Source organism: Aedes aegypti, chromosome 3, assembly GCF_002204515.2.
Source record: "Aedes aegypti strain LVP_AGWG chromosome 3, AaegL5.0 Primary Assembly, whole genome shotgun sequence".
Lineage (NCBI taxonomy): Eukaryota > Metazoa > Arthropoda > Insecta > Diptera > Culicidae > Aedes > Aedes aegypti.
This window is the reverse complement of record NC_035109.1, coordinates 349986725-350006934: the sequence shown is the minus strand read 5'-3', so window position 1 is coordinate 350006934 and position 20210 is coordinate 349986725. Positions and strand designations below refer to the sequence as shown.

Below are 20210 nucleotides of genomic sequence, written 5' to 3'. Positions count from 1 at the left end.
TTCCGTTTACGGTACCGGAGATTCGTTTTACGTATGTAAATCGCTCATGATACGTCAAAATATCGCTCAAAACGTGTTTCGCTACATGGAGAAAAAAAAAGTTTTGTACATCCACAATTGAAGTGAAAATAAATCGAAACCAAACCTCTGGAGAACCAGACAATTATTCTTGCTGAAAACATGATCGATTCGTTACTTGCTGGTGGTGACCGATCGATCAAATTTTCACCGTAAATGATGTTCTCAAGAGAACATTATTTTTGCTCTGTTGCATGGTTCTGTGGGGGTGAGCAACGGAATCAAGCTAGGCACGATTCGCGTTTTGCAAGTGCGAAAAAAGTATTGCAAATTCGTACTGGTTACAAAATTAAAAGTGATTGACAACTCGTTCATACTTCTATTTTCTTTTGTGACAACGGGTTTCATATTACGTTTATGTATTTATTCTAAAATCATTGATTGGTTCGTTTCTGCTTATGTCGGCATATTCTTATTCATATTTTACATAACACATTGAAATAATCATATATATACTTTGTTTTTGTATTTATAAAAGAAAGAGCTAAGAATGGTGCGATACTAGAAGTGTCGATGTTTTCTTTAGATGCTGATAAAGGACTATCTATTAACCCAAGATCGGTTGCATACGTGTACTGAGTACATGCACCTGGAAAAGAAGCTTTTCATACACAGCTCGAGCGAGGTGGTGCTAACGATGGCTGAATGCGCGACCGCTGTAATTTGTGAACCTTCTCTACTAAAACAAGCCAATTCTTGTGATGGTAATGAGGATACCTCTACTCTGTCTCTAATAATGATGAATATCACAAACAATTCTTTTTCAACCTAACGACCGTAACATGAAAACATAACACAAATGTCTTTTTTTGTATTTACAAAATCTTTGAATGGTTCATGGTGTCGGTATTTTATTATCCGTACTCATCTATGTCAATAGACGACTTTTTTGAGGTTACATGAATCGCATCATTTACCAAGGTGAATTCTGATTGTTTAGCTTCTGAAACCTTGAAACTAACAAAAACTACTACCCGTGACAATCATGAAGATGCAGAGGTATACTCGGTCTTCAGTAAAAATGAATGTCACACTAAAATTCCTTCCATTCCCCCGATGACCGTAAGGACGTGGCCGGCGCCGTTGTTGACTTTGTAATGGTTGGAATTCTTGAAAATGTTTATTGACGATGGTGTTGGTTGATTGTTTTGGCCAATCACGGGGTAGCAACTACGACTTGTATGTCACCTATGCTCATTAAAAAAATGAAGTATGGCTTTGATTTTTCTTCACTTGAAGTAAATAAATTATGCTATTAAAATCTCTCGGTATTCTCTCCCCTCCCAACGAATGTTATCAAAGATAGAGAGTGCTGCATCTACTCTATTTGACGTATGTACATGCATTGCTAATTTGAGGTAATTTTTATAATAGAATCAAAGGCAAACTTCCTAATGACAACCTAGCTATTGGACTCATCTACGGTTTTGTGTTGAAACAACAAAGTTTCCGTGATACTAGCTGAACATAAAGAACGCGAAAAATGTCTCGATATACTTTTGGCCAGCTAGATTGTCCAAATACCCCCATAGTGCGACGCCGCATAGCGATGTAGCTCGTCGAACGATTTGGGATGAATCTGGCAGCAGCGCCATCTACCGTTTTGATTCATATTACGGACACTTAAGGCCTCAGTGAAGTATAACCCAGCTTGGACCATACAAAATAAATCATTCTGTATGATTTTTAAGCGTTATCGAGCGTCGGAAGCCCTTAACTTTCGGATGGTGGGTAAAGAATACGCGTCCGCAACTTGAATAATTTTAAATAAATCAAAACGTGTGGCCTTTTCATGATTCTTATTCCGGACGCTCTCTCACTTTTGCCTCATATTCCGGACGCTTTGATTCGAATTACGGACAGCTCATAATAATCATTAATGGAACAGTCAAATCATCAATTGAAATCGTTCAACCACTTAAGAGACGTCTAAGGTAGTTGGGCATTATAAATTTGCAATGATATTCATGGAAAAAACCTAATAAAACGAGCCTCGAAAATGAGAACTTTTGGACGGCGAAAATTGAAACATTTCGTGTGAAATGTTTCCCATACAAACGAGAGTGTCCGGAATTTGAAGCTGTCCGTAATATGAATCAAAACGGTACCGCCGCGTCGTCCGTCCATCAGCCTGACGGGAGGCGGGCATACGTCCGAAAATAAAACATTTGCGTTTCTAAAATTACACCGAAACTAGGGAGTGAAAATAAACTCTCTTTTGTTTCTGGCCCCAGCATTAGCATGCGGATGGCTGTATTTGTCTGTATTTGTCGATGACGGGGATGGGGAACAGATCCAAAAAAACGTCTATTTCAATGATGATGATGAGGACGACGCCGGTCGCGGTAAATGAGAAGTGCAAGTCACATGATATGTTATTGTTGGATTTTAGTTTGGGGCGTGTGCTATGCTGTAAGAATCTGCTGTTAGTGTTGTTGCATTCATAAAAAAGTAACAGGAAATTCGACCATGCACCACTCAGGGGGATCCAGATGTTGGAGAGCGTGTGCTCGGTCGGTTTTCTACGCTCACTCAATGTTTATTTGGGTGAACTGAACGAATCCGTCCGATGATCATGACCGACGAGTGTCTAAGGCCATAAATGTATTTTGGGATGTTATTGTAGGGAAGCAACATGATTCTTTTAGGCGCTTGAACAGTCGCAACTGATGTTTTCTAGAAATTATTTCAATGAACTTATTTAACTTCTATTTCGTATCAGAACCTCCACCTTGGTTATTGTTTTCAAAACGTTTTCCGATCATTTCACGTACATTAACGGAATGTCTTAAGTAGGACACAAACTTCCCCGAAATTCATTACATCAATTGCACTTGAAAAGCAGTTAACCTAATTAAATTGTTTTCACAGAACAGTGTACATTAAGGTTATTAAATTATGCTTTAAAAAGCCAAACTTAATAAAGTATTTTTCTCAAATTTAAACATGATTTCATAATATTTATGCCCACGAAACTAATGATCAATAGTAATAAATAGTGCTGTATCATTTTTGATTCACTTGTAAGTCACTGTCTAATAGGCACTTTTGAAACTTTTTCGTTCTTCTATTCTATCTTATCTTCAAGAAAGTGGCTTTCGAGAAACTGACGTTTGGGGGAATGACATACGGAGAACCGGATGTTCCGGAGGAAAGGAGGCACAATCGCTGGATTCCGAAGTTTTTGTAATGAATTATACTTCAATAGGCTGCAGGTCATCATCTCTATTCTACCCTGTCGCTGACAGATTCAACATTTCGTGTGGAATGGATCTCTCCGGTTAAATGCTGCCGGAGTGTTAAGTGCACTTCACGATCGCAAAACATCCCAAAATGATTTTTTTTTCTTTTTCTCCAACATTTCCCGAAATCGAAATTGATTGAACGGAACGCGGGCAAAACATGTTGCTTCCCTATAGTGGCATCCGTTTTCCGCTTTGATACACGATCCGTGCAGTTGACCTTCGGAACGGTCCGCGTCCATTCCTCTGAAACGGTATGTTGCTCCCATGTGGCACGTGACACAGCTCCTGATTTGCCTGACGGATTCTGTCTAGCTCGTCGATGACAACGGCACCGTCACTCGCCCCATACCGGCGCGCGATTGGTTGAGTTATTTTTAAAACTGATTTATGTTGCCCAAACCGTGTCCGGGGACACGGAGAAAAACTGACCTTTAGAGAGGGGCCACATTGGGGTTCATTCTATTACCTTCCGCTGCAGTGCATTCAAGAGTTTTGTTAGAGCTTAGAATTGGATTGATTTTTTTTTTTTCAAAAATTCTCTATAAAAGTTCATAGCAACTATTCTTTGCAGAATTCCTATCCATGAAATATTTATGATATAGGAAAAAACAGTAAAAAATTACATGTCATAAGTAAAGTAGAAATACGCGTATCTGTCAAAGGATACACATTCTAGTGGAATCAAATGGTATAGTACTGATTTCGGTTTTTCATTTATTTTTAAGTATTACACATAACAGCTCAAAGATTTATTATTACATATAATTGTTTCTGATATACAAGCGTCGATAGTTCCAAAAATTCGGTGTTTATTGCCTTTTTCACAATAACCTCTCCATGCGATGAATCATTCCCCTTTTTAATTTTCTCATATTGTTTAGTAAAAGGAACTTTTGGATTCTCAAACAAGTGATTCAGAGGCGACTGTCAACATTCAATTCATAACACTAAATACGAATTGAAGTTTTCTGGAAAGAAGCACCTCTTTCCCCAATCGTCTACCTTAAGTAGTGTAATATTTCAAAAAATATCCCGCTGATTGATTAACTAGCGCCTGTTGTTGTTCTGTTGCCGGAAGGGTGGTTTGTCTGATAAATACAAACCATTCCCCCTTCTCGTCTCCGGAGACAGGCCAAGACTCTTTTCAACCAAACAAAACCAGGTATTGCCTTTGCCCCGTTTGTGTTCGAAGTGTCGCACGTGGAAATGATGGAAAACTGTAATGTGCAATTAATTATAACTTGAGCGCCGGCACCGCGTCCACTTCCCGACACAAAGTTCCGCCAGTCTGGTGTCTATATTTAGCCAAGTTCGCCCGAGTTGTTGGGAATTTTTCACCGGTGGTGGTTTTTTATGGTTGCCGTGGCTCAAGTTCTATAGAGTAAGGTGGGGCAAAAGTTCGACCTTAGTGGAATAATCAATATTTCTGGAAAGTCGTAAAGAAATATATACCACATAGAGATCCTTAAACATAATGCCTATTCTTCTTCTTTCTGGCGTTACGTCCCAACTGGGACAAAGGCTGCTTCTCAGCTTAGTGTTCTTATGAGCACTCCCACAGTTATTAACTGAGAGCTTTCTTTGCCAATTGACCATTTTTTCATTTGTACATCGTGTGTCAGGTACGATGATACTCTATGTTCTGGGTGTCGAGAAAGTTTCCAACCCGAAAAGATCCTCGACTTGTGGGATTCGAACCCACTACCCTTAACTTGGTCTTGCTGAATAGCTGCGCGTTTACCGCTACGGCTATCTGGGCCCCCTATATGCCTATAATTTTGCTGAATAAACTTATGTAAAAAATCAACCCATGTTTAGTTATAACAGTTTTGAATTTAATTGTCTTAAACCAGCTTTAGACAACCCCCCCCCCAGTGGGGCAAAAGATTGAAACTAGCGTGAAGCAAAACTTCGCAGAATAATACACAAAATAATGTTATTTTTATGACAGGCATACTTAATACCAGCCATAAACTAATGTTTGAAGAAAAATATACATTAAAAATTCATCAAAAATTTGTCCATAACATATCGAGTTACAGAACACAAATTCAGTGCAAACACGATTCAAGGGACCATCGAGTTAGCCATGAAAATCTATTTATACTATGGTTCTCAAACTCGATTTCGAGATACGGGTTTTCCGCATAACTACAGGGTGATTACTATTTCCTGCCAGTAAAATTAATGACAATACAAAAAAGATGCATGTTTCAATTTAAATTTCCAGTTTACACCCAGTTTTGTACATCTATGACATTTGTCTTGACTATGCGTAGCAAATAAAATTCATTCTTAATTCTTATTTCCATCCACATCCGTGGTTTTAAAAACATAACAGTTAGCATGGACGCTATCCAAAAGCAAATATTTTATCCAAACTAGGAATATTATTTTCACTGAAATTTCCCATAATAAGTCTTTTGCTATTCCCTAGTTAGTTTAAAAGATTGTGGTTACATGCTGTTTTAATCAGGGAAATTTTAGAACGGCATTTGCTTAAAAATACATATCTGTGGGAAACGTGCGTGCCAGCTTTAACACCTATGGTACAACGCATGTGACTAAAAATTTAAGTAAATGAAAGAAAAAATCTTTACTTCTTCAATACAAACTTTATAAATGTACAAAATAGGATGTATACTGGAAATTGAAATTTATACATGAATCTTTTTATATGAGCATTTACTTTACTGACAGGAAATAGTAATCACCCTCTAAATTAAAAATTGAAATTTGGTGTCTTTTTCCATAAGCTAAATCTAAACATAATATGTTGATGTTAAACAAGTTGCAAGTTTTTCACAGAATAATATATGGTTCGAAGTTTTGCCCCGCTGATTCCAACTTTTACCCGAGTATGACCCAAGAAGGGTTTCCAGAAATTTATGAAAAAATAATACATCTCTAAGCATCCTTATGAGACCTTCCATAAGTAATCAAAAAATATTTTGATTATATTTTGTTCTATGAAATTTCGACCGAAAATTTTCACGTCTAAAACCAACAAACTAAAATAAATTTTCTAAATATCAATCGATTTTTCTAATAGTTGGAGTGAAAGCCTCTTACTTGAGCAGTATTCGAACCACCAAGACTTTGTTTCGAATTGAGCTATGTATCGTGAAAAGAAACGTTTGCCCCACACTCGAAATCTTACCTCAATATGCTCTATGGCACCATAAATGTGGGGGAGTGTGTATGTGTGGAAAGGAAATGACTGGCAGCGGCAATATTGGTCACCAACCACACAGCACCACCAGCAATCATTCGTTAGAACCTGGGGTTCAGAGCTTGACAAACTGTCGAAAAAACGATGAACAGCACCACCATTGCTGCGATGACCATCGGACGCGGCAGCGAAATCGTGTGGTTTACACCTTTCCCGTTCTGGGCAATTTGTTAACAGATTTTGACGACAGCTGGCTTAAAGGAGTGGCCTAGGCCTAGGGGTTGTCCAGCGGCGGCGGAATTGGGGGATAAGGCGGTGACGTTGCACATGGACAAGTTCGTGTTCTGGCAGATTAGAAGTGATTAATCATTTTGACTAAATTGGTCCCACATCGGTGCTTTTGAGCATTTAACGTTGTTGGTGGGCTTAGGGGATGATTGTCTTGTTTATGAGGGGTTGAATAAAATCTTCTAAGATGTGAGACTGTAGGTTGAATGGATATTGAACTTCATGAAAATAGGAAATCAGGAGACTAGTGCCATCGCCATAGTTGAGCTTGTGACTCTATAACACTACCCCGAACGCCACTACCCCGAATGCCGTTACCCCGAACGCCATTACCCCGAAAGTCATTGCCCCGAATGGGTCATTACCCCGAACGCCATAACCCCAAATGCATAAGATTTTGAGACTAAGTCTGATTGGAAGATGGGGAGGAGATTGTTTGGTTCCTTATGAGTTTCAAACAATTTTGACCTAACAATGAATTTTTCAAATATTAGGAGATAAAAAAGATCTAGCTTTTCAAAAAATAATTTTTACCTGTTAAGTTTCATTTGGATTTGTTCTCTAATTTTGGTGAGATACACAGCCCCATTGAAATTCTCTGAAGAACAGCCTATTTCGAAAAGAAGGGTGAATTTATTATGAAAAGGATAGCTATGATATGCAAAAAATTACAATTTAGTAAAGTTTCCTTTCAGACGATCACATGTTAGAAAAACGGTGGCCTCTGATTGCCATTGGTTTCATTGCCATTCAGCTGAATTTCGGTAAGATAACCACAAAAAATAATTGTGTTTAATTCAAGGCGATGAAGAAATGATTATGGTAGAAAAGTGGTGAGCAGTTAAATAAGATACCTCACTGTTTTAAGAGCCAGTTCGCGAGAGCCGCAACCCCTTCTTGTATTGATGTTCTCCGATCAGGCTGAAATTTTCAGGGATTATTCTACTATATAAAAGATGATGTTTTGCAAAATTTTAGATTTTTATATTAGGGGGAAGTGGGACAAAATGACCCCCAATGATTTCATGTCACTAAACATGCAAAATCACAAAAACTGATATAACTATAGTAAAAGTGCACGGATTATGTTGAAATTTGGCATGAATACTCTACGTTATATGAACTTTGAGATTGGCATGGTATATGGATTTTGAAAGTACTTCAAATCGAGAAAAATGAGTTTTTCATAAAAAATTTAGTGATTTTCAAATCGATTTTTTTCTTACCAACCGAACTAGGTCAAAAAACTAAATGTGACGTTTTGTAGGGTAACTCATGGCCTTTCATTTGAGGTGCATTCCAGATATGCCGCTTCAAAAATTTTCGAAAAAAAATTTTTTTTCGGGGTAGTGTTTGAACTTGAGCCATTTTGCGAGTACCGCAACCGCCTTGTCTAGAGAGGTTGTATTGATGTTCTCTGATCGAGCTGAAATTTACAGGAGTTGTTTTCCTATATAAAAGAATATATTCCGCAAAATTTCAGATTTTTATATTAGGGAGAAGTGGTACAAAATAACCACTAATGAATTAATATATAAAAACATTCAAAATCAATTAAAGTGCTATAATAGCGATAGTAAAAATAAACGAATTTGCATGAAATTTGGCATGTTTAATTAACGTTATATGAACTTCAAAATGAACATGGTATTTGGATTAGAAAAATGTTTCAAATTGATAAAAAAATCTGTTTTATTTTTTTTTAATTAGTTTTTTTTCAAATCGACTTATATTTTTGTAAACCGAATTAGTATAAACAAATAAATATGAAGTTTTGTAGGGAAACTCAGGAGCTTTCATTCGCGGTGTACCGTAGTGAATCAAAATTCGGACGGTACCAATATCCGGACACTCTGATAATATTTACCAATAAAATGCTAAATTGACAACATTTATACAACTATATTGAATGAAAAAATGGCTGTTTTTGTAGTTATTACGACGTATTGGCCTTTCGGAGGTCTGTTCAACAAACTCATCAATGTCCCCGATGAGATCAGCTCAAAGGTATAAATTTATTGGTTAGAGATAATCGTATAGCATATTTTTATTACTTACATTTGGTCTCTTACTAGGCAAACAAATTCAAATTTTTAAATTCAGTATAGGGTAATTCAGGTCGCTATCTGTAATTATTCAGTTTTAATAAGCATATAGTAATAATATATAAATTATAATTCACTTAATAAACGATTTTGCATTCACATCGATCAATCAACAATGAGTAGGTATTTTTTTTCAATTCTCATTCCCCCACTTGACATTTCCCCCATGCGTTCGAGGGGCGCTTAGATGGAGGCAATCGTCGCAGTAGTAGTGATTGTAACATAATAATACACAAAGTTATAGTTTAAAAGTTTAGTGACACCACATTGAAAAAATATGCTGTAAATATGGTTTAAAAAAGTAAAAAGAGGCTGTCCGGAATTGGAGCCCAATGTTTTTGAATCCGGACATTGTATTGGAATTGTATGTTTCGATGCCGTAAGTACACATTTTTCAAATAAAACTGGAATAATACTTTGAATATCATCAAAACATGAAAAATATGTAATAAGAACACTACTGTGCGTCGTTCATTGAACCAATCAGTGATGATTGCAGTTTAAACCACCAACATGTCTGTCCAAACAACTAAATCACAAACATTGCTTACACAATATGTGTTCATTACTATTCAAAAAGAAACCCATTTGGCAGAACTACACTTTTTGTAAGGGAAAAGTGGGTCAAAATGACCCCCAATATTTTTGTGTCGGAAAACACACAAAATCACAAGAACTACTGTACCGTTTAAACAGATTGTACTGAAAAATATGTTTTTTTGTAAAAAAACACGCCATTTTCCGTGGAAATATGCAATTTTTAACAATCTTCGTCTCTCTTTTACTCTTTCGAGAAATTTGCAAACATCAAGGCTAGTAAAAGTCAAAATTCCATTCAAGATATAAACAGTACAGTGTCTCATAGCAGCCATATGTGCAGACAGTCTAAACTAAGTTAAACTCAATTATTTACAAATTGATCTCTAGCAAACATACCATTATACACACATACATATGACCCTCCCAATCAAACCCATCAAACATTATCCAAATTAAAAAAATGCAGTAGTTGATTCCCATCCAAACAGCGTGAAAATAAACAACGCTTACTACTGAACCGCCGAAGCTGCTAACGAAAACATTGGTGCAATGACTTATTGTTATCCACATCATCACTTTTACAAGAAAGTGACATTTCTTTCAGATAAGGCAGCGGCAACACGGTATAATATAATCGGTATTACAACTACCGACAAGAGGCCTCCATACGCTGCTCATACCGCCCGGATTTTGATTTACCACGGTACACCGCGAATGAAAGCCCTTGAGTTGTCCTACAAAACTTCAACCTAGTTCGGTTGACCAAAAATAAGTCGATTTGAAAAAAAAACTAATTTTACAAACAGGTTTTTCTCGATTTGAAACATTTTTTTATCCAAAATGATCATTCATATAACGTAAAGTAAACATGCCAAATTTCATACAAATTCGTGCATTTTTACTATCGCTATTCTTCTTCTTCTTTCTGGCGTTACGTCCCGACTGGGACAAAACCTGCTTCTCAGCTTAGTTTTCTTATGAGCACTTCCACAGTTATTAACTGAGAGCTTTCTATGCCGATTGACCATTTTTGCATATGTATATCGTGTGGCAGGTACGAAGATACTCTATGCCCTGGAATGTCGAGAGAATTTCCAACCCGAAAAGATCCTCGACCGGTGGGATTCGAACCCACGACCCTCAGCTTGGTCTTGCTGAATAGCTGCGCGTTTACCGCTACGGCTATCTGGGCCCCTACTATCGCTATTATAGCAGTTTAATTAATTTTGTATATTTTTATATATTAATTCATTAGTGGTTATTTTGTACCACTTCTCCCTAATATAAAAATCTGTAATTTTGCGAAATATCTTCTTTTATATAGGAAAACATTTACTGTAAATTTCAGCTCGATCGGAGAACATTAATACAACCTCTCTAGACAAGGCGGTTGCGGTACTCGCAAAATGGCTCAAGTTCAAACACTACACAGAAAAAAAAAATTTTTCGAAAATTTTTAAAACGGCATATCTAGATTACACCTCAAATGAAAGCTCATGAGTTACCCTACAAAACGTCATATTTAGTTTTTTGACCTAGTTCGGTTGGTAAGAAAAAAAACGATTTGAAAATCACTAAATTTTTTATGAAAAACTCATTTTTCTCGATTTGAAGTACTTTTAAAATCCATATACCATGCCAACCTCAAAGTTCATATAACGTAGAGTATTCATGCCAAATTTCAACATAATCCGTGCACTTTTACTATAGTTATATCAGTTTTTGTGATTTTGCATGTTTAGTGACATGAAATCATTGGGGGTCATTTTGTCCCACTTCCCCCTAATATAAAAATCTAAAATTTTGCAAAACATCATCTTTTATATAGAAGAACAATCCCTAAAAATTTCAGCCTGATCGGAGAACATCAATACAACTTCCCTTGGAAAGGGGTTTGCGGTTCTCGCGAACTGGCTCTTAAGAGAAAAAGATAAAAGAAGGCAAAATTTCTGATTAAATTTATAGAATGATTATTTTTAATAAATGCCTTATGGATATCCTATTTTCTAAAAATTTAGCTGTTCCATTTGAAGCATATTCAAGAAAAAAGGACAAATTTCTGGTTAAATGCTTGCAGCTATGACGTGAATAATCACTTTAACACTTCTGTCGTCGCGCTGTTGTATTTTGTACAACACTGTTGAAAAAACCTCGCTTTTCGTTCACAATATCAGCGTGGTGGTTCTGACGGTGGCAAACCGCGCGACGACTGAAAGGTTAACAACGTGAAGCTATGGTACAATTCATCACATCACATATTCATAAGCAAGTGAAATCTTTGGCGAAAAAACGAAATTGAACACCGAGGAGTCCAAATACCGGTGAGCACGCAGCTGTTCAACAAGACTATAATAAGGGTTATGGGGTCGAATTCCTCCGGTGGCGGAGGATATTGATTGCATTGACAATGTCCTTGACTTCCCTGGGCACAGAGACACATGTATAACAATGTTAAATTGACAAGGAAAGCTCTCAGTCAATAAAAACCTTATTTTATTAACCAGTCATAACGCTTAAAGGGGTGAGTGGTAGTCCTCAAAATATTACAGTTCATACAAAATTTGTAGAATTTTCATACAAAAAGTGTTACAAGAGGGTTGGCCATTTTTGGCATTATGAAATTTGTGAATGAACCCTTGAATTAGGTAAGTGCTCACTAAGCTGATAAACAGGCATTTTCCCAGAAAAAAAGAAGAAGAAATTGCCTACAGGATATTTCGAAAGAATAGTTGATATATGAAAGAAAGGAAAGTATATGATGAAAATGTTTCCATCCTAGAAATATGCACGCTTTTTCGAAAAAAAAACGGGTATGTTTGAAAATCGATTGAAAGTTGACGTATCGCCTTCAATTTGAACTTATTTAATAATATGGAACGAATATGGAAAAATAATTTTGATCTTGCAGGAATAATGGGAAATCATTATAATTTGAAAGTGAGTGTGTATTTTGTACCATATTTGTACTAAATATGGTCAAACTACAATTCTTTGAGCGGGCTCCCTCGATGGAATCCATGAATACATTACTTACTTGATACTTGATGGGCAACAATTCCTTGCTATTGCGTTGAATCTACGCCGAATGAAGAAGCCTTCTCCATCGGACCCGGTCCTGGGCCAATCGCTTCCAGTCGCCCTGAACATTAAGCGACCCAGACAACCAGAAGTCGCATAACAGTTTACGAGCAAAGTCGTTAACTCATACAAATTGCATCACATCCGCACTAAATGGTGGTTGAAATCGTTTCATCGATGAGTTTCCTCGCATAAAACGCTATTTTACGAGTTCATATGTACATTTCGGTTGCGTTCCGTATACCCGTACAAAGTAATTCGGATCAATCCGTAGCAGCTGTCAAAAAAGTCGCAAAAGAGTATAGATTAGTTTGCCAAAAAATCTCCACACTTGCATTGAATGCTATGTTTCATCATATAAAATATGCACGTGTATTGCCTCCACATTTTTACGAATAAGGCCTTTTCACGACATCTTATACGTGAAACATTGTACATATAAGCATCGCATAACGCAAAAGATGATTTCATCATACGTGCATTCTGGTTGTCTGGGGACCTTGAATCATCCTCAACTGCAAAAGGCCATCTGGTGCGCTGCCTTCCACGGAGGCAACGGCCTCTCCCTGGTTCTCTGCTGACTATTAGTTTAGCTTCACGTTCCTCCGACATGCGAGCTACATGCCCAGCCCACCGCAGCCTGCCGTGTTTTACACGCTTAACAATATCCATTTCATTATAGACTTGGTATAACTCGTGATTCATGCGACGCCGCTAGATGCCATTGTCCAATTTATCGTCGAGTATTGTTCGCAGCACTTTACCTTCAAAGACCTCGAAAGCAAAGGCCGTACAGAGCTACCAGAACAATTAGAGTCTTGTACAACGCGAGTTTGGTCTTCGTATGTAAGCTGCGGGACTTTAGCTGAATTTTAAATTCTTCAACTACTTCAAAAATATCACCACCTATCACCACTTCACTACAAACATAAGCTATGGGCCCACGGTGTCTACCAGCGATTATGTACTTTGTCTTTGTGGTTTCAATAATGAGCCCAATTCGCGTTGTCTCCCTTTTAAAAGGCACGTAAGCCTCTTCCACGGCTTGGCGATCAATCACGATTATGTCAATATCGTCCGCAAAACCCAGGAGCATATACGAACGTGTGATAAAAGTACCATTCCTATGCACGCAAGCTCTCCTTATTGCTCCTTCTAACGCTATGTTGAACAATAGGTCTGAAAGTGCATCGCCCTGCTTCAATCCGTCTAAGGTTACGAAGGATGTTAAAATCTCATCCGTAACCCGTATACTTGATTTCGATCCTTCCAACGTTGCACGAATCAGTCTAATCAGCTTCGTCGGAAAACCATGTTCCATCATTATTTCCCACAACTCGTTTCTTTTAACTGAATCGTACGCCGCCTTGAAATCAATGAACAGATGATGAGTCTGCAAGTTGTACTCCTGGAATTTATCGAGGATCTGTCGCAGGGTAAACATTTGATCCGACGTCGATCGGTGCTCACAAAAACCAGCTTGGTATTCGCCGACGAAGGGCTCATCAAGCGGTCTCAATCTGTTGAACAGAATATTTCGTATGCTGAATTGAGGAGCGTTATTCCTCGGTAATTGGCGCACTCCAATCTATGTCCTTTTTTGAAAAGAAGGCAAATGAGGCCATCCATCCAGCTAGCAGGCAGTTCTTCTTCCTCCCATATCCTTAGTAGTATATGGTGAATTATTCACCCGTGCTTGAGAAGTTCGGCCGGGAGCTCATCCTTCCCAGCAGCCTTGTTGTTCTTCAGCTCTTCAATCGCCTTCTTCACCTCATCTAGTGATGAAGACTCCACAGCTTGACCATTGTTGTCGATGTTCATTCTGTTCTCCGATGCTCTATCGTTCCCTCCAATCAGTAACGTTTCGAAGTGCTCTTTCCACCTGGCAGACACCATTGTTTTATCTGTCAGCAAATTACCTTCACGGTTGTTGTACATGACGGGAGACGGCGCAGACTCTCTCCGCACGCTATTGACAGTTTCATAGAATCGTCGCATATCGTTCTGTTCCATACAGTTTGCGCCTCGGCTATCACATTCTCATCATACTCTTTTTTCTTCCTGCGATGGATTCGCTTTTCAGCTGCTCTTGCTTCCCTGTGCCGCTGTTTGTTCCGCCTGGTACCAGACACTAACGTCTGACGTCTGGCCACGTTCTTCTCATCCGTCACCCTTTGGCACTACTCGTGGGACCATCTGCTTTGGGACGTCTTTGAGCAGTACCACTTCTCGCGCTGTTGCACTCACCACTTCATGGATTGCATCCCATAGATTGTTGAGGTTTTTGCTCACATCGACCTCACTTATCCACTCGTCCAGTTTTTGGTGGCATTCAGCTGTAACACTGTCTGCTGAGAAGCGCTGGATATTCAATCGCATTGTTTGCTGTGGTCTTGAATTCGCTACAGTTGATAACCGCGCTTGAATTTTACTGACAACGAGGTAGTGATCCGAGTCATTGTTAGGACCCCTGAAACTCCTAACATCAATGACATCTGAGAAATGTCGGCCATCATAAATTGCAAATTATATTATAAATCTCATATTCTGCTCACAGAGGAAACTCTGGTCGGTCATTATTTGAAGCATGCTGCATATTTTTCAAATGAATTAATAAAATCCTTTTCATTAACCCCGAGCGCCAACAATCAACGAGTTTGAAGAGTTACATGATCAATCAAAATTGATTCTCAACGTTAATGTTTTCTTAGCTACTGAGAAAGTTTTCATCGACTGCTTATTTCTGCTACAGATGTTGTCCGGGAAGAAATTTCGCCTCAGGCAGCAACCCTAATGACCGGACCCGACCATTTTCCGTTTGGTTTGGTGCAGCAGACAGCGAAAATTTAATTAAATTTCATAGAATTTCAGATTGCGGAGAATTTACTCCGCTGAAAGCATTGAGCATCGTTCTGGATGCACTATTTAATCAAATGACACCATTGCTCAAAAACGGGAATGTTGCGGCTGTCCATCACCTGATGACAACACCAAAGCTTGGTCGGTGCATATCTTGTCGGTGGACCAGCTCAAACCTGTATCATGGGCGGTAATTCAAACCATCTCTCCCCGAGAGGAAATTAATCATTTCCAATTCCAACCCGAATAGACAGTGTGGTAGAAAGTAGATATTTCGTTATCTGGCTGTCATACCTTAACGGTGCATGAGTGAGTGAGGTAGGCCACCGTTACAGTTTCCATGTACGAAAACCAAGGTTCAGGGATCTTAGAATCGCTATCTCAATCCGAAACCGGAAACATCTCATAACTGTATGTAAATCATGGGTGTTAGCAGAATGTATCCTTGGAGACTGGGCAGCAGACGCTAGTCTGTGGGATGATAAGCATGTTAATTTCCTATCGCATGATTTGTATCAGTCAATTCATGATTATCTCTGAATTCATAATTCTCGAGACATTTTCAAGTTCCTAGTAGTGTAGAAGAGGGATAGCCGTAGCGGTAAGCGTGAAGCTATTGAGTAAGACCATGCCGAGAGTTCCGGGTTGGGAATTTCTCGACTTTCCAGGGCATGTAGTATCTTCGTACCTGTCACACAATATACATTCAGAAATGATCATGTGGCAAAGAAAGCTGTCAGTGAATAACTGTGGAAGTACTCATGAGAACACATACGAAGTCAGGCTCAGTATTAGTTGGGACGTAATGCCAGAAAGAATAAGATGAAGTGGTAATAGTGAAAAAAGCCACAGTATAAATATGTTTGAATATCACAGAACGTATTTATGAATAAAGATAGAAAAGTTAATTTTTTTTAACAATAAGCACTAAATGTTTAACATTGTATAAGACTAGTAAGTCGTAGAATGTTTCTATACCTATTTCCGCTTTTCGATGTTATGTAAACAAAAGGAAAAAGAGGAAGAACTGTATGAAATTGTTTAAAATTATTCAAATGTCACATGCCACAAGCGGCCCACATAATACCAAAACCCCATCTCTGGAAGAAACACGCCATGCTCGTCTAGCTGGAAAATTGGCCTCCTGTTTTGGTTCATGGAAAAAACGGATTGAAGGATGAACCTTTTTACCAAGCAGTCTGTCTGTCGGTATGTACGCGACGGAAAACTTTTCCATTACATTAGGCTGCAATCCACCGGCAAGGAGGAGTCCTTTTTGTACAGAATTGGACAATACATTTTCAACTATTTCGATTTTTCTGACGAAATGATCAACTTTGATAGGCTAAATCTTAGTTGTTTATGGAGTGATTCGAATCAAAATTTCGTAGCACGTTACACATTGAATTTTAACATATATTTTTGAGTATTTTTTTCAATCACGAGGTCAAAAGTAATGACTAAAGTGAAATGTTTAAACGATTTATCTGAAAGTATGAAAGCCCTAAACAAAAACAGTCTGTAGCAAACTTGTTCTTTTTCTTTCTGCCGTTACGTCCCAAATGGACAGGACCTGCTTCTCAGCTTAGTGTTCTTCTGGTGAATTCTACAGTTATTATTGTAAACCTTACTTTGCCAGTAGACCATTTTTTGCATTCGTATATTGTGTGACAGGTACGATGATACTATATGCCCTGGGAAGTCGAGAATATTTTCCTTGCGAAAAGATCCTTGACCGGTGGGATTTGAACCCTGATCTTGCTGATTAGCTGCGCGTTTGTTCCTACAGTTTTGTGGGCCACTTGTTCATATTGTCTAAGCCTACAACTTTGCTGAAGATATTATGAAAATATTTCTTCTGTTTTTTTGAGCAATGTCAATAATTTTTTCATACTTTCGTCAAACCGTTATTGCCTTTGGAACTAGTGGTTGAAAAAATCGCTCCAAAATATATATTTAAATGCAAGTTATGTCTGAAGAACTGTAAAAATTTCATTGAAATCAGTGTATAATACTTAACACCTTTTTTGTATGAAAGAATAAAAAAAGTTGCAAATGTATTGCCCAATACTGCAGAATCGGTTCCCAATAGATTGTTCCGAAACCAGGCTTTCCTGGTTGATCCTGTTCGATGCACCTTTCCACCATCGGTTGGTTGTGTGTTTGACTTGGCTGATGTCTCGCTGTTCGGTCGATAGTAGCAGGCGGTGCGGGTGGTGATGCGCCATAAAATAATTTATGAAAATTATATTCATAGCTCGCGCGAAAAGTGACATTATTACCGTTCTCGGTGGCGCAGACACCACCACCCACTTGTTTCCTCTCTAGTGTAGCTTGACTTCTCAGGACCAAGAAGGAACCCCTTAGGCTTTTATTTCTCGGAATTTTTCTAAAGTGCAGAAGAAAATGTCTGCTCCCTTGGGAAAAAAAACTCTTTTTCTCGACGGGAACTCCGCTTATCTCCTGCTGGTGGTGGTTATGCTGACGGCGAGGCAATGCATTAAAGTAATGGAATGTGTTAAAATTGCATAACTTCCCGGTGGTCGGGTTTGTAAGAAATGATGAAAAAGGTGGGAGGTACAGGGGATAGGCAAAATGATTGAGATAGGCAAAATTTTGCCCAAATTCAAATGCTTATAACTTTATGAAAAATGGATGAAATTGGATGCATCTGGAAGCAGTCGATGGCAAATTTGGTCCAGTTTTAGGAACTTCCTTGGCCATGCATATTGGCCACTGGACACCGGAGATGTTCCGGATTTTCTGAGGTCATGTCCAAATGTCATTTTTTCTGTCGCTAGTATATTTGTGTGGTGTAAAGTTAGATAGATGTTTGCAATTTTCCTAGAAACAAGAACTAATAGGAAGTTGAATGCCACCGGACGCATTAAGATTGGTTGGAAATCTTCAGAAATATGACCATTTCCGTAAAACTGGTTCCGGAAAGCATGGTCAGTCACGTTTGTATTTCCAATCATGTAAATATTATCCGGAGCTATATCCAAGCGGACACCAACCTTAAAAATGATGTTTCCTGCAGCGTATTCAGAACCATTAGATGCACAGACCACTCTATAGAACGTTCCAGGTGCCCTGGGGGAAGTGGTCAATTAGGAACATATCCGGAACCATATCAATATGGGCATCAAACTTCATTATTTTCAAAGGTTATGCTTTCCGAAGCATTTCCAGCATCACCGGCTGCCATAACCACTTTATAGTAGGTTCCAGGTACCCCGGGGGCTGTGGCCAATTCGGAACATGTCCGTTCATCTGTTTAGAATCACATTCTCCCATAAACAGTAAGATCCATGTGACTTGGAAAATGGCGAGCATTTTCAGAACCACAAGATATAATAATCACTCTATAGTATATTCCAGGGGCTCCTAGAGATGTGGCCAACTCGAAACATGACCTCATCCCCCAGGGCCCATGGAACCTACTATACAGTGGTCATATAAAAAAGTTGCGCTGTAAATACTTCTATTAGCATCACCTTCAAAAATCTTGATGTTTTTACCCATATTGATGTGTTTTCGGACATGTTTTGAATTGGCCACATCCCCGGGGCACCTGGAATCTACTATAAAGTGGTCATGGCAGCCGGTGTTGCTGGAAATGCTTCGGAAAGCATAACCTTTGAAAATCATGAAGTTTGATGCCCATATTGATATGGTTCCAGATATGTTCCTAATTGACCACTTCCCCCAGGGCACCTGGAACCTTCTATAGAGTGGTCTGTGCATCTAATGGTTCTGAATACGCTGCAGGAAACATCATTTTTAAGGTTGATGTCCACTTGGATATAGCTCCGGATAATATTTACATGATTGGAAATAAAAACATGACTGACCATGCTTTCCGGAACCAGTTTTACGGAAATGGTCATATTTCTGAAGATTTCCAACCAATCTTAATGCGTCCGGTGGCATTCAACTTCCTATTAGTTCTAGTTTCTAGGAAAATTGCAAACATCTATCTAACTTTACACCGCACAAAAATACAAGCGACAGAAAAAATGACATTTGGACATGACCTCAGAAAATCCGGAACATCTCCGGTGTCCAGTGGCCAATATGCATGGCCAAGGAAGTTCCTAAAACTGGACCACATTTGCGGTCGACTGCTTCCAGATGCATCCAATTTCATTCATTTTTCATAAAGTTATAAGCATTTGAATTTGGGCAAAATTTTGCCTATCTCAATCATTTTGCCTATCCCCTGTATAATATTTTGCTGTGCCTTCCTATAAGGATGTCGAAAATTCTAAAAAGTTATGCGTTTGCTAGGTTTAGATCGGTTGTAGGTATCATTCTATATAGGAAGGAAAAAAATATTAAGCTACTACCCTATAAAGTGTAGTAAGGTTTGATGATAGATACATAGTAAAGCTTCCTCTCCATGAGATCTTTTTGTTTTATTGAAAATATTACTGTTATCGAAACTACTGATACATTGACAATCATTGGTACAGGCACCACTATTATTTGTATCGTTTCAGTATTTGGTTTTATTAATCGAAGACTTCTTTTTTCCTTGCAGGTATGTGTCCAGATTTACCGTGGAAAACTTTTGATACGAACTGGAAGACAGGTGGGCACTAGTCGATCATTTATTGCAAACCTTTATATATCCGTCAAATCAAATATTGCCAAACAATCAAATTTATGAAAAACATCTTAACTTGTTCAAAAGAGTTTATACCAAGATCACAATAACTAAGATTGAAATTGAAGTAACATAGAAACAAAAATAACATTTTTGTGTGTTTCAAGAATCAAACTATATCTCTCTAGTTAATTTAAGGTTGCTGAAGCTAATGCTGCTTTCAAAAATATTCCAAC

At 38.3% G+C, this 20210-nt stretch overlaps 1 protein-coding gene across 1 annotated transcript in view; it reads left to right on the top strand.

Annotated features, from left to right (window-relative positions):
* LOC5578119 (carboxy-terminal domain RNA polymerase II polypeptide A small phosphatase 1) overlaps window positions 1–20210 on the top strand; it is a 201460-nt gene that overhangs the window by 113643 nt on the left and 67607 nt on the right. The window contains 1 exon segment of the mRNA XM_021855387.1: window positions 19909–19959. Coding sequence (XP_021711079.1) covers window positions 19909–19959 — 51 coding nt within the window.